At 34.5% G+C, this 15,204-nt stretch overlaps 3 protein-coding genes across 3 annotated transcripts; all 3 read right to left on the bottom strand.

Annotated features, from left to right (window-relative positions):
- Positions 1-1,556: 1,556 nt before the first annotated feature.
- LOC144554997 (uncharacterized) lies at positions 1,557-3,856 on the bottom strand. Its single transcript, XM_078303229.1, has 3 exons — positions 3,495-3,856; positions 2,361-2,555; positions 1,557-2,271 (listed from the first exon to the last, which is right to left on the bottom strand). Exons 1-3 carry the CDS (start codon positions 3,739-3,741, stop codon positions 2,246-2,248), a joined length of 468 nt encoding a protein of 155 aa, XP_078159355.1. The 5' UTR covers positions 3,742-3,856; the 3' UTR covers positions 1,557-2,245.
- A 3,919-nt stretch (positions 3,857-7,775) lies between these two features.
- Positions 7,776-10,029, bottom strand: LOC144554981 (uncharacterized). The gene is made up of 5 exons (XM_078303227.1): positions 9,517-10,029; positions 9,093-9,143; positions 8,608-8,741; positions 8,310-8,410; positions 7,776-8,209 (listed from the first exon to the last, which is right to left on the bottom strand). Exons 1-5 carry the CDS (start codon positions 9,913-9,915, stop codon positions 7,962-7,964), a joined length of 933 nt encoding a protein of 310 aa, XP_078159353.1. The 5' UTR covers positions 9,916-10,029; the 3' UTR covers positions 7,776-7,961.
- A 928-nt stretch (positions 10,030-10,957) lies between these two features.
- On the bottom strand, positions 10,958-15,079 carry LOC144555038 (uncharacterized). Its single transcript, XM_078303242.1, has 5 exons — positions 14,874-15,079; positions 13,474-13,651; positions 11,978-12,059; positions 11,745-11,863; positions 10,958-11,443 (listed from the first exon to the last, which is right to left on the bottom strand). The coding sequence occupies exons 2-5, from the start codon at positions 13,648-13,650 to the stop codon at positions 11,180-11,182; spliced, it is 642 nt and encodes a 213-aa protein (XP_078159368.1). The 5' UTR covers position 13,651; positions 14,874-15,079; the 3' UTR covers positions 10,958-11,179.
- Positions 15,080-15,204: the final 125 nt, after the last annotated feature.

The following is a 15,204-nucleotide window of genomic DNA, read 5'->3' as shown; positions in this document are numbered from 1 at the left end:
TGGGTAGCCATCTCATTCGGTTCATACAAATTATTTCTCGAAAGTAGTGAGTATATTCATCTTACGTGGAATCTACATCTAATTACCACAAAGTAAATGTATGATGAGAAACTATTGAATAAATTGAAATCACATGATTTTTTTTTTGGATTGACTACTTGAATATTACATTAGGTATGCAATAATTTATTGTCATTTTGTCCAATCTAAATCAATTATAAATTTGTAAGTTTGTTATTGGATATAGAGAAAGAATACCATTATACCAATTCAATTTTACACAGTAAGTATTATTTTAGTGGTGCATTAATAACCATTATTTTTGAATGGTTGAAATATTTAAATGACTTGATGAATGATAAAACATCTCTACATTTCATTATTTTTCATAGATATGATTCTTTACCATATAGAAAATATCAATATTATCGGATTTAAAATTTAAACGTTAATTTTTATAGTTGTCAAGTAAATCCTTCCCATTTATATATACGATAATTACGAGGCTTTTTCATTACTGTTTATATAGAAACTCTTTTAGTTCCACATATAAAACAGTAACAAATGCTCTTTTATTAATTCTATCGTCTTTTTTAAAGCCAAATTTGTCTTTATTTTCTTTTCTCCTCAATCAATTATTAATTCATTGAGAAACATTTACAATCCGATTTCTTTTCTTTTTTTGAAATCTTGATAGAGGCTATCAGGTTCAATCAGATTTCTTTTCAATTATTATTAAAAGTCTCTGCGCTTATTTACACAGATTGTTTTCCTTGCAGTTGAACCCCAAAATTCTACTTGACCATTTTCAGCTGTATTAAAAGAGTTGATTTTATGACTAGCGAAGTTTATGCAATGTAAATAATATTCATATTTTTCTCACTTTTTTTTTTTTTTTAAAACGATAGTTTTTCCCCAAAACATTCCCATGCATTATTTATTTATCTACGTACTAGATGAAATAATAACCAAGAAATTTTCAAAATGAAAGACCAAGACTAATATATCACCTGCCAAGCCGAATTTTTATGTGGATTGGAGGGTGCGGATTTAGGAGCAGGTTAGGAGAAGGAAAAGAGGGTGCAGTGGAACCCTCCTCTATTATATGTCAATATAATATTGTTCAATACAGATAATTACAATACAGTGCACCTGTATGCATGAAGGTGCTGCTAACAAAATCCTATACAAAATATACTGACTTTTTGCCTGTGCAAGCTTTGATGAAATCTTTCAAATTTAAAAAGTGCTCTGTATCGCTGAGAGCGAAAGCACCAGGCACCAGCGTGTATTTTGCAATTAAATCTGCAAGCCAATACAGATGCTCACCAAGAGTGAGGCCATGGTGCTTTGCAATGTATACATATATAAATTGATCAAAACTAAAGATTGCTCTTTGGTCCCTTTGTTTTTCTTATTTTCTCTCTTCTTCCTTATCGTGATTGTGATGAGAAAACTAGTATCTACAATTAGAGCCACCTGATGTCACTAAAGACAGCGGTGACAAATATCCCTTACATGGCCGAACCAAAAGCGTTTGAATTAACAAGGGCAACGATGAAAAAAAAATTATTATAACGTTTAATAATATCCAAAAAAAATATATATACATACAAATCAAAGACGGACCACGTGCTCTTCTCTCCCTGTAGAGCATTGTACAAAATGAAAGACCAAGACTAATATATCACCTGGCAAGCAGGAATTTTATTTTTAGAAATTATATAAAAATAATGTAGAATATTAGATGGATCGTGAAATTTTGATGCAATTGAAGGAACCGAAGAAAATCCCATAACTGAAGTAGCCCATTAAATATTGGTGCAGCCTCCTTTCCTTAGGGGCCGAACTCTGGTGTGGTTCTGAATTTTGGTGTGGCAGCTAAAGGAGCCGAACAACTGGTGCGGTTCTATTAGGTTTTTCTAAAGGAACTGAACTATTGGTTTTGTTCCTTCTATTGTATCAAAATTTCACCACAATCCATCCAATACCTTATATTATTTTTATATAATTTCTAAAAGTAAAAAAGCCGGCCAAGTACAGAAGTTACATTACAGGGTTGGTAATCTTGTTAACCTACCCAGAGAGCCTACACTTGATTATGTACATCACCTGTAGACCATTATATGAAATGAAGACCAATAGTATGTAATTTTGGTCATTACAAAGGAAATTATTAACAATTCAGAGAGACTAGTTCTTCTAGTTAAAAACCTGATAGCTTTTCTTCCTTCCATCTTGATCTTTAAGAACAGTTATAGCGACGAATAACTGCACAATACAGATCACTGCTTGAGAATCATGTTCATATGTAGCAATTGTGTTTGTGTGGAGGGAGAGAGGAAGAGAGAGAGAGAGACCTTGGAACCTGGTTCGACGGTTAAGGTAGCGAGGTTTGAATTGAGGTCGCTTGATATTAGGATGAACACCAGCTTCTCTTGCATTGCTGAGAAGCAAATCATTTAACTTTAATGCAACTACTCTTATTCTCTCAAACTTTTCCTTAGCATTGCTCAGATTGACGGGTGTCGGTTGACCATCAAGTAGTTCTTTACCTATTAGTCAAGTTTGGATAAGAGGTCATATGCTAGTAAAAACAGGTTTTTTCAAGCTCAGGAGTTGGAAAAGTAATAAGTACGAAAAAGTAAAAAGTAGAATATGCAGATCCTCAAAGCTATGTTGCATTATAGCCTGTGGTCTAGGTCATAGTATTGGTCTATTGGACACATATCTGTATCGGGTATGGTTGTCCAAAAAAGTATCGTATATCGTATACTCCCTAGACACATAGCGTATCCAAGTTGGAGAAGTCTATCTCCGGCCGTAGAATCACGCACATTAAATACCAGCACTTGGTAAAAGTTTGTTCAAGACAATTCTGGCCTCTCAAAAATAATTCTCTGATGGCCTACAAGGCTTTTTAAGCTCTCTTGTATAATAAAATTCATGAACACATTATTATTTTCCCCACTAGACAATCTTTTGCGAGTCAAGATAGATCCAGGTAATTAATCTTATTGAAATTTGATCTTTTCGTATATGCCCTTTGACATGGCTATTGATTTATTTTTCTTTCAAGATATCTTACTCACCCATATGACCATTTAGTAACTTGAATTTTGTATATCTTGAAAGAGCAAAATGCATATTTATATATTCTCAGATTTGCATGTTCTCATTTTCTTAGAAACAAACAACAAATAAAATTAATATTTGTTTAATTAGTTGGCAAAGAAAAGCATATTGCAATATCAAGTAATAAAATATACATATAGATGAAAATTTAGGAAAATTGTCTCATATTGTATTCATGTAGTATCCATGCAACATTGCTTCAAAGAAGCTGATGGCTGTGACTCTACCAGAAAGCATTCCAGTTCACTTCCCATTAGCCTAAAAGGTGAAAGTGAGACTTTGAACCATCTCCAGTTAATCAGGAAAATCAATTTTCCTTGGAGACAATGTAGTAAAAGAGTTAATGGTTTAATTATTACCTTGCTCTGCTTCGTTCTGGAGTTCTCTCAGCAATTGTTGCATCTGCAAATTTGCGGTGTTCGATTGCTGGGCCATAGGGTTTACCATTTTTGCCCCAACTAAAAGTTCCTCAAATTTTCTACGCATTTCTTGAACACTTGCCTGATTCCAACACCATGCGGTGACATAGGATATAATTTCACCAATTGCGTGAGTAAAAGCCATATCTAGTAGCTTCTCCACAAATTTTTCACACAGGTTCTTCATTTTCTGAATCTCCTGTAATCTCTTACCAAACTTCCAACAAAAGGATCAAAAGAAAAGAAGCAGATCAAAATAAATTTATATCAGATAGAGCAATTTTGAAGCAGATAATAGGTCACAACTCAAATTAGAGTGGGAAAAATGGTACGGCGGAGTTGGCTCCATCACGGAACGGCACAGTTACAGCACGGTACATGTGTTGGTTATGTGCCATGACTCACGTGTCCCGTATTGTGACCATTCACGTGCCATGACCATCTTTTGAAAACTTGGCATAGCACGGCATGTCACGATCTAGCCACAGCAGAGCATGGCACGTGGTCACGCGAGTCACGTAATTAGTGCTGTTAGATCTTGACTAAATAGTGTATCTTAAACTAACATAAATTATGATCACGCAAGTCACGTTTGATCACGGCACGGCAATTGAAAAATCAACTTTACGGCACGTTTTTTTCACTCTACGCCGAACGATCATGAATTGAATGGGCTCTTAGAAAAGAAATAACTGGAGATCTCCAGCACGAAGAGAACCGGCTGCTGGTAATGAACAAAGGCCAATCGAGGGAGTGAGAGAATGCGAGAGAGAGAGACTCACCAATTACCTCAAAAACTTGAGCTCAAAAAGGCGGATCTTCTCCTCCGACGATGCCGATCGCTTCTCCTCAGTTGCCACGGGTACGTAGAGATCCGAATCTGCTGCTATTCTAAAAAGGATAGATTCTGCTCCACTTTTTTCTCTCTCTTCAAAGGTAGAGAGAGGAGAGAGAGCAGAGAGAAGATAAGGAGAGAGAGAAGAACAAGAATTTAGCAAGCAGCGGATGGAAATAAATGTGTTGTGATTCTAAAGGGATCGCAGGACCCTGTTATTCCATATCCATCCATTTATCTGTTTAGAGATTCGTGCATACAAAATAAGTATTATTGAGATTTGTGCATTTCAAAAAGTGAAAGGTTAAATTTGGAATCGCAGGGTCCTGCGATCTCTTTAGAATCACAGCAGATTTATTTCCAGAAGGGGATACCATTCCGGTTCCCGGTATACTGGTATATACTATATAGTAGCTCCAATCCTCTCAGGTACTGTAGAGGATCTCCTTCACTTTAATGTTTGAGATTAAATCTCAACCGGTTTCAGATGCGTGCTATCCCAGGGGACAGTATTATTAGGCTTTGAGATTCGTTCCAAGTTAGAAGGAATGGTTGGATCCAGTAACTGTAAAAGATTCTCTTTTCAGGTAATGGAGAGGATGTGAATTCAGTAGGGACTAGCCGCCTTCCAAAGCAACTTATACAGGAGTTTCCCTTGTAAAAATATTTAATTTAGTTTTTTTTTATCCTCGATTAGGTCCGTATTTGTTTCAATATTGCACCGTCCATTACTATGGAAACTTTTATGCATACCTTTCAAAATCTTCAAAATTTTATATTCTCACCTCCAAAATTTTAATATGATTTTCTTCTTCAAATTTCAAAAACTTTGCAAATTTATCAAATTTATTGCTTACTATAAAAACTCATATTAAATTTATGAAGTATTCACTTTATTCTTTATTAAAAATAAAATAAAAAATAAACTGTTTAAGAGAAATATCCAGTCTTCTAATTAGTCAATTGTGAGGACAAATGGTTTGTTATTTATTTACTTGTGATGCACAAACAAATGTAAACCTATGCACCACAAAAGTAGAGAAATTAACTATTTGCCCTCAAAACTGACCGATTAAAAGATTGAACATTTTTCTTACACATAGTATAATTTTTATTTTTCTAATAAAAACTAAAATGAGTTTTAATGAAAACAAAGAATTGTGTAAATTTGTGAGTTTGAAATTTAGAAGGGTAAATATGGTATTATGAATTTTAGAGGAGAAAGTATCTAATTTTGAGATTTTCGAGGGATACACGTGAACTTGCCCTCTATATAATATTACTCTTTAGAAAATGTTTCAAAATACTTTCTTAAGGATGAGATTAATTGAAATTTGGAATAATTTTTATCGTGAGATCATCAATTTCATGAAACGGGTAAACGATCAATATTTGAACTATATCGTAGAAAAGCTGAAAAGGGTTAAAAACGTCAATTTGTATTTTAATAAATGGTTAATAGTGGAGTAAATGAAGGTAAGGAAATAAAAAATATATTAGGTTTAACGGTGAAATAAAATATTTTGAAAATTTGGAACTCTCATCGTTCTAGTTTTTAATGGAGAATCTCCTTTTTAGTTTTTAATGGGAATCTATTGCCAAGATTTATTTTAATAATCATCGAAAAAAAGGTCGATTTTTTTTTTTATCTAAAACATAAAGTAAACACGAATTTTCATTTGTATCATCATTTTCTTAAAATTTCAAAATCTATCACGAGTGGAGTACCTGGATTCCGGATCCTCTCAACTCAAATTTTGAGTTTAAATCCGGACAGTCATCAAAATCCAGAACCGAAATTTTTATAAATACTCAAAAATAAAACAAAATTACGAAATCTATCCATTTTTTGAAAGAATCTCGAAAAATATCCAATCCGCTTACTAAATAACCGGATTTCCAATTTCTTTCCCAGAAATGGAAAAAATATCCGGTTATCCAATAACCGAAAATATTGAGTCCTGTTATCCAATACGGAGAGGAATTAATAAGGTTGGGGAAGCCCAATTAAATCAAAATTGTGAAAGCGCGTTGAAAGGGACATATTTGTTGTTCTAATATTAATTCATATGAGTTTTTAATGGCGTGGAGGAGCAAATGCAGGAGCACACACAAATTTTATTTTGCAGCTTAATATATCAAAAGTGGCGCATTAAATTGTATTATCAAAATTGGGGTCATGGCTTAGGCATGTATAGATTCATACTTTTATTCTGATGTCTAGTAAAAGGATACACATTTTGATAATTAAAAAAAAAACATTAATGAAAAACCTTTTATCACTTTTCCACTGGGTTATTGCTTGGATTTTTTTTTTAATATTTTGTTAGGTGAAATTCCATTTTTGTATGTAGTTAGTGGTTTTCAGTGTTTTAATAATCGATTCTTATTCGGTATTCGGAAAGTCACCGCATACCGCATATATGGTATGAGGCCACATATATGGATTTTTATTCGGATTTATATATGCGGATTTTAAAATGAAAATTTATATTAATTTGTATACAAAGAAAGTATTTATGATTGACTGTACATGTTAAACTGGTGATAAAATGTTAAAATATCGATCCTCATCTCATACTATAGTATGAGATACTGAAATATTTATATATTAATCTCAATTCAGCTGAATATGTGGCTGAATATTCGAATATGCGACCGAATATTCGAATATGCGGTCGAATATACGACTGAATATTCGAATATGCGGTCGAATATTCAAAACCGTATATTGGACCAAATACTCATTTTCTATTCGAATACACTGGTGGTTTCATTTTTTTAATGGAAGGGGTATGTGTTGTCTTTTTAACAAAAAATAACAATAACATTGAAATTGGGTCTCTGTCATCATTGTCTTTATAAAAAAAAATGCCTTTCCGTTAATCTGGTAACCGAACATAGGAACCGCTTACCAAATAACCGGACCCGTTTATCATTTCCGCTTATCAAATTACCGGAATTTTTTTGGGTATCCGGGATATATCCGGTTGTTTAGTAACCGGAAGGGGTATATATCCCGTTGTTTAGTAACCGGAAGGGGTATTTTTCGAAATTCGTTCAGAAACTGAGTAGATTTTGTAATTTGATATTTTTTTGGGTATTTATAAAAATTTCGGCCAATTCAGACCGTCTCATCGAACGGTCCGGATCTAAACTCAACATTTGAGTTAACTCGGGTGATATAAATTCCTCAAACCTGACCGGAAGTATTTATTACTAAATGATCAAATGACATTTACACGAATCTGAAATTGACTCGTATGGGGGGACGATGGTGAATTAAGATTTCTTGGACCAATACAAACAGATACATACAGACTTATTGGTTTTCTTATGTAAATAATAATAACAACAACAATATAAATAAAGAAAAAAGCTAGAGCTTGCAAAATTGCATTGCTTATTTTCTTCCATCGGTTTTTCCTTTACAGAGATTTCAAAGTAAAACAAAACAATGGAAATGAGAGTTACAAAGTACAAGATCACCAAAATTCAAGAGGGCAATACTGAACCAGCGAGAGCCGAGAGGTGCCACATCACAGACCCAAAGACCAACCGCCTCTCTTTTTTTAGGATTCAACAACAGTACTAGGTTTAGGTTTAGGTTTTTCCTTTTTGGATGAACGAATCCTAGATTTTCCTTTTCTCGACATACTAGTACTAGGTTTTTCTTTCCTACTTGACTCAACAGTACCAGATATAAAATCCATCAAGTTATTTGCAACCCGGCCAACAGCATGAGAAGTCTTTCTCACAGCTCCAGCTACAAAAGGCTCAATATGCATTTCAGGCAAGTTTGCCCGTTCTTCTATAATTGCTGAAATGCAATGAAAATTTGTATTGATCGCCATTTAAAAAAAAAGATACAGAGATATAACTTCTATAATATTTAGTTATGAGCATTCACGTATACATACACATGGTCTTCTGTTGAGCAACAGCACCTATCTGCTTAATTCCTGCTCCTGCAGCTTTTACAGCTTGTGTTGATTTGCTAACACTGCCCGCTATCTCTTGGCTGTGTGGATGTGAAAGAGAGAAATAAGTGAATTTTTATGAAGGGTGATTATGATCTTGTGTCCCAGAAATAATCCTTAGTCAGAAACCCATTCAGTGGCACCAAGTACTCATACGTACTCGAAATTTTTTCAGATTTTTGGAATTAATATAAATGATGTAGAAAAGATACAAAATGAAGCTCTACTGAATGAATACCTTAGACCACTTATTTCAAGGGTAAGATCACTGATTTCTAGGCCGGACAGCCTAATAGCTGCCATAGTGCTTGGTAGCTCCACACAAGCAGTGTCAGCCAGCTTCGCTAGAGATTTTGCCGTTCTCTTCAAAGCCTGAATAATAGGAAAAACAAGATCAAAATTGTCTGTTTTTTTGTGTACATAATCAACATAACAATAAGGTGAAATTTCACTCAAATAAAATAACCCAAAATTCCCAGTACAACCTTCCTAAATCCAAGTTCCCAAGTGTCCAATTTAAGTACTCTTCTCAAATGAATTCTAAAACAAAGATGTTGCATTGATCAAATAACACTTATATCAACAACATATAAAGACTGAACTAGAGCTATTAGTACATTACTCCATATAACATGCTTTGATGAGCTCAAATGAAACAAAAGATATGACAAAAGACGGAAAAGCTGACCACTAAGAAATGTCAGATGGATTAAGCTCACTTACAAACAATGTCGGAATAGCTACAGCCACAAGGCTCGTGAAAGCTATTGAAGTCTGTAAAGGAGAAACATAACTTGTCATCAAAATAGTAGAAAACGAAATAAGAAAAGAATGGCTTGAGTTACAGATATTGTCTTCTGGTATTTGTACTTCACCGTTTCATAAAAATGTTCTGGTATTGGTGCATGCCTATTCCATGTATCAAAATATAGTGGATCAATTAGGTTCAGTGACTGAATTATGATACATCAACACATTGGTCAAGTGTATTTAGTTTCCTGCCATTTCATTACAAAATACCCCATATGGTAACCACAATTGGTAGCTATCTGTATTCCCCCAGCCAACAAACCCCCTGTAACTTGAATTTATGATATCAACTGGAAATTCCCAATGTCTCTGAAATATACAAAGTGGAACTACATACTGTGACAGCAGCGAATGCCACAAGGAAGAAAGCCTGATCTCCTAAACTCATGCGCATCAACCCGACACGCCCAACCAAGCTAGGATTTCCAACTCCCACACGCATGGATTCTAAATTTCCATCTACATTGGAGACCCCAACAACCTCCTCAGCCTTCATAACTTCACCTTCATCAGATTGTGTAGAGGAACGAGTACAATAGGACAATGGAAAGGAAACACGGCGAGAAGAAACGGAGAGGGATGGAAGGAAGCGGTGGTTAGTTTGAGGTTTGAAGGGTAAATTAAAATTATCTGAGATAAGACGGGGTAATCGATTAGAGGGATTGAAGGAGGAGGAGGTAGTGCGAAGAAGAAGGCGATTCTCGGGGGAGGAAGCGAGAGGAGGATGCCGAAGCATGGCGCAACCTCCGTGGCAAGATGCTTCCAAGTGTCAAAACAGTTTCCTTAGGAGAAGCACCGTGTAGCGGCGGAGGAACGACCGATCGAGTACAGGCTCCAGGGCCGAGAGCCCGAGAATATTTCGTACCCTCCCAGGTACCTCACTGAGTACAATGAGCTGTCAGCCGAGCGATTGATTTGAGATTCGTGCAATGTTAAAACTGACGACTCAGATTTCATTGTAGTCGGTCAGGTATTACAGTATACTGCATCAATATTCCCAGAGCCGAAGCAGTAGCCAGTAACCGAGTTTTGGATGCTCGAAACATAAAAAATAACGGCGAGAAATCCGTACTCTTGAATACTTTCGAAAATAATTATAAAACTCTGTTGAAATAAATATGTTATTATACTATAAAAATAAATTTGTGAAAAATCTTAATTTATAACAAACATTTTTATGAAAAATTATATATATATAATATATTTATTGAAAGATTTGTTTCTAATAATATGAAATATAATAATTAAAATATTGATATATTTAGGAAAATTAAAAAAAGTAAAATTTGTCAGGAAAAAAAATTAAGAAATTTGTTGTGAAAAATATTAAAAGTAAGTGAAAATAATAATTTATAACTAAATAAAATGCACTTGTCATGAATATAATAAAAAAACCTTAATAAGATGCAAAGAATAATGAACAAGAGATGACATGTAAAAAAACTTAATGCACCTGTTTTCTTTTCCCAACATTTGTGTATAAATTTAATTCCTATCTATTTTCTGTAAATAATTTTTTCATTATCAAAAGACAACCAAACTGGAAACGCGGCAAGTAATAAGCAGAGATACATGACGCATCTGCTAATGTAACACTTGCAGTATGAAATCTGCTATATATATTTTTATAGCAAAAGCCACATGAAGCCTCTCTTTTTTTCTACAGAGTTAGACAAACTGAAGAGTTTCTGACATTGCATTTGGGATTCGCCTGGAAAGCCAGCCAACAGCATCAAGATTCAAGAAGAAATAAATCATGTAACCTGAACAGAAAAATCTCCAAATCTATCAACTTCTTTATATAAATAAATATAGAACCAAATACAAGTACAACTGTAAAACCAGCTAATTCTTTTTCCTGTTGACAATATAGTACATACGACCAACCAGGCAACACATTTCCTGCCAATAACATACTGGTAGACCATCTATTGCTCAACAAACAAGTGCAAAGCTCAGAGATATGAGCCAGGCAATGCATACTCACTTCTTCTATTTCCCTAATTCACAGTATTGGGAAGGTACAACCGATGAAAACTATTCTTATTGAGTTTCTTTCGGCAAGTGGGGCATTTCTTCTGAGCTTGGATAGAGGCCTTGATGCAGCTCTGACAGAACACATGGCCACATGTTGTAGAGCATGGCTCTGTCAATTGGTTCAAGCAAATTGGGCAGCTAAATGTAGGTTCTTTAGGTGGTGGTGGTGGAACCTCCACTGGTACTGGTTGAGGCGGCTCAGGCTGAATCTCTATGACCTTAGTTCTCTGAAAACATATTTTGGTAATATATAAATTAGATGTTCAGATAAGCTGCACCATCATCTTTAATGACAATCTCAGTGCTTATTATATTTAATCATTAGAAAGATTATTTTATATACCAATATACATTAGCTACATCCTTATTAGAAGCTTATTACAGGCACTAACTGGTATGCTGCATCAATACAATACAGTACCATAACAGAAAATGGTACAATAAAACTAAGCCATTAATAGATTAAAATCAACCAAACATTCTGGAACGTTTCATGTACTGTAACAGTTGATTCAGTTAAGCGGTTACCTTTTGCCTGGTCTGCCGATTGTTCTTGTTACCAGAGCCACCAGCACTCGGTGTAATCCTGACACGCTTGTTGTGGTTGTTGCCTGATACTATACTGACCTCTTCATCTATTGCAACCCCTAAATTGCACAAGAAGTATTAGATAGTATAGCATAATGACAAACAAATTAATAGTCCAATCAGAAAATATTGTGCGAGGTTGAAATTAGTATTCGGACAAGTAATGAGGATACCTGATGTCCTGGGATTCACTTCCTCCACAATAACAACATCATCAAGTAACACAACAGGTCTCCGTCTGGACACATTACTAGCCTGTTGGATATTTGAAGTAAACAATTAAAATATTGAAGTAATGTGTTTTGCACGGAAAAATGTTCAGATATGTAATATGCCTAACAAGTAATAAGAAGCAACTTTTGCACCCTATAAGCAAGCATTACAAATATAAATTAGAAGTGCAGAGAAAATGTTCATATACACCAATGTATTGAAGCCTGTCATTTTTTGTCTTAGTTGCGAATAACATACAAGCACAGGAAGCAAGCTTGATTGTAGCAAACAATAACTAATTAACCCAATATTTCATGTCAAAATCCCAACCAAGCAATTATTGATAATAAATTTGTGTAAATCAGAAAAACACGATTGAAATATTTTCAATCTTGAAGATTAGGAGACAACTACTTACAAACAACATATTTTACATAAAACAACAGTTTCATATTACCATTGTAATCCAATACATATAACAAAATTCTAAAATAAAACTATGTTTTGCTTTTAACATATTTAACTTGCACTTTTTTTGAAAAAAAAAAAGGAGTTTATGTTGCTAACAGATCATTGCTGGCTAAACCTTAAACCATCGTGCTAAGCTAACGGATCATTGCAAGTAGTTGATATTTTTTCTAAATATAAAATTTGTGGATATTATCATTTGAAAAGAAGACAAACATCGGTCATTAGTCGCAAGTAACCAGTGGCGGAGCTAGCTCATTACAGGGGTAGGCAACAGCCTACCCCTGGAAATTAAAAATTAATTACTCCGATATAGTTTAATAAGGCTTGCCTACACCTAATTTCTCACCTGCCTACCCCTGTTTCGCTGCCCAATTCCGCAGCAGTCCATTTAGAAGAATAAAGAATCTGAACCCGAACCCTAACCCGAACCCATCGTGCGCAGAATACAATTCAGGAAAAAAAATCTATCGGGTAAGATTCGTCGGAAGAAAAAAGAACATAACAAGAGCAATTCTAAAGGAGTAAGAACACAATTTGAAAAAACAAAACAAAAAAAAGAGGCAGCTCAGGTGGAGGCAGGAAGAGAGTTATGGAGGCGATTCAAACCCGTTTAGAAAAAAAGAACTCAAACTCGATTTGCCCAGGAATGCAAATCAACATTAGGGGTTTGACCTGACCCTGTTTCTGCCTACCCCTGACTCAAACCCTGGTTACACCACTGCAAGTAACCCTTCTAAAGTACTTGCGGTATCTAAAGTACAACTACTGCAGATAATTGATCTGACAATACAATTAACTAACAATATGAACTATATTCCAAAGCCATAACAAAAAGGCGAACACTCCTTTAGTAGTGCATTAGTAACAAAAGAATGCTCACTTAAACAACAGTACTGCTGCACTAAACAAAATTAATACTACTGTAGCACTATGATAATAACATAGGAATAAAAATGGTAAATAAACTGAAATTAAAAAAGATAACCGGAGCACGAGTTCTAGAAGGTGATACAATAATGACATCATCATCATCGTCATCAACATCAATGGCATCAACATCAATAAATGGAGACTCAACATCGACTGGCTGTACTCTTCTCCTACCACGGCCATTGCCAGATGAGGCTGTACTCCTTGAACAATTTGAGTTTTCACGTGGCATTCTGAATTCAGGAGAAAATGTAAATTCATGTCACGCAATAGATTCACCAAACCAACAAGCTAGTTAAATAGTGATACTATTATATTTATCTGAACCCAGTAATAGGGAAACCTCTGGTTAATTAGATCAGAAAATAGTTAAACGGTTGGTTGACAATTGAAAAACAAATCATGAATAGATGACAAATATGACTTTGATTTTGGGCAAAGTTGGGTGTATCCCGTATTACCTTCACTAGTTGAATACTCATCAAAACCTTCAAAATTAGAAAATTATCAACAAAAATCTCATTTCCTTCAATAATTTGCCATAAAATGGTCAAAAGTTGGGTAAATTTAATTTGATCACTAACTGAAAATATTAAATGATGAATCTGTCCTTGCAATCATTTTCTCTCTAAATTTTTGTTAACTTGCATTACTGAAAAGAAAAGATTCCAAAATCTATCTATATACAATTCCTGTAGTATTATTGATAGGTGCTGATCTATACCAGGTCAATCCATACTATGACTGGTATGGTGCTAGCCCATAACAATTCCTGTTTATCTGGTTTTATGAGGAATTCATATTTTCACTGGAAGGTTAAACATAATTTAATAAAGTTAACCATTTTATGAGAAATATCAAAGGCATTGATATTCAAAATCCAAATAATATAGATGTCATAGGTAGGAACCCATTTTTGCCTTGATTTTTGATAGATTACAAACTGTATGCAATGTCCTTCTATACCAGCATAATTGCACAGAGCATTTTATAGAGAAATTGGCTTATATATAAGTAGATTACAGGGGTAGAATACTCATCAGCAAAGTATTTGATATGTGAAAAATCTCCAGTTAGTTATTCTATTTCATGCTATTAATTTAATTTTCAAAGTAACAAGTGACAATATAACACTACTATAACAACGAGAAATCCTCAGCAAATTGTTCTGAACTCTTAGTTTGATGATAAGATATTCCAACATATACTCCAAGCAATTCCACTTGCAAGTAACCAATAACTAAAATTTGCGCAACAAATGAAGCCCTTTCTTGCGACTAAAAGAAAATAAATTACCGGAAATCGAACCATTTTTTTTTTCAAAAAAAAAAAAAAAACTGTTGATCTGATGCAAAACTCTATAGTGATCGATGCATCAAATCAACCCGAAAAATTTATTAAAAAAGAACTAAAAACAAAGATAAGAAAAGGAGGAGAAATAGATATCGATCGCACCTTAATTCCAAGGTCGAGATGCCGATTCTTGGATAGGAAAAGCCGTACAAGCAAGACCCTACTTCCTCTTTGGTTTAGAACAAGGGATTTTACAGAACTTTTGGCGAGAAATTGGGATCCCAAGGGGCAAGGGTAAATCAAATATGAACAGGTTCCCAATTTCCATACCATTTCCTATCTTGACATGTGGGTCCCGCAGCACAGTTAAAAAACTCAGAGGTTAAATCAGGATGCTATATGCATCGTCTACGGTAACTCAAATTTTAGTTTGATCCGGACCGTTCGATCAGAATATGAACGAATATTGAAGGGATCTCGGGAATTCTACCGC

The sequence above is a fragment of the Carex rostrata genome, chromosome 1 (genome assembly GCF_964058835.1).
Source record: "Carex rostrata chromosome 1, lpCarRost1.2, whole genome shotgun sequence".
NCBI lineage: Eukaryota > Viridiplantae > Streptophyta > Magnoliopsida > Poales > Cyperaceae > Carex > Carex rostrata.
This window is presented reverse-complemented; position numbering and strand designations above follow the sequence as displayed.

Bases quoted from the DNA above. Each gene is read 5' to 3' on its own strand.
- LOC144554997 (XM_078303229.1), bottom strand. From the start codon at position 3,741: ATGAAGAACCTGTGTGAAAAATTTGTGGAGAAGCTACTAGATATGGCT. The intron at 2,556-3,494 runs GTAATAATTAAA...CTTGACTAATAG, and splicing joins CCAGAACGAAGCAGAGCAAG to GTAAAGAACTACTTGATGGT. The intron at 2,272-2,360 runs GTCTCTCTCTCT...TGTATTGTGCAG, and splicing joins CCGTCGAACCAGGTTCCAAG to TTATTCGTCGCTATAACTGT.
- LOC144554981 (XM_078303227.1), bottom strand. From the start codon at position 9,915: ATGCTTCGGCATCCTCCTCTCGCTTCCTCCCCCGAGAATCGCCTTCTT. The intron at 8,742-9,092 runs GTAAGTGAGCTT...CCTATTATTCAG, and splicing joins TAGCTATTCCGACATTGTTT to GCTTTGAAGAGAACGGCAAA. The intron at 8,411-8,607 runs GTATTCATTCAG...ACATCCACACAG, and splicing joins CTTGAAATAAGTGGTCTAAG to CCAAGAGATAGCGGGCAGTG.
- LOC144555038 (XM_078303242.1), bottom strand. From the start codon at position 13,650: ATGCCACGTGAAAACTCAAATTGTTCAAGGAGTACAGCCTCATCTGGC. The intron at 12,060-13,473 runs GTTATCTTTTTT...AATATCCAACAG, and splicing joins CTTCTAGAACTCGTGCTCCG to GCTAGTAATGTGTCCAGACG. The intron at 11,444-11,744 runs GTAACCGCTTAA...ATATGTTTTCAG, and splicing joins ATCGGCAGACCAGGCAAAAG to AGAACTAAGGTCATAGAGAT.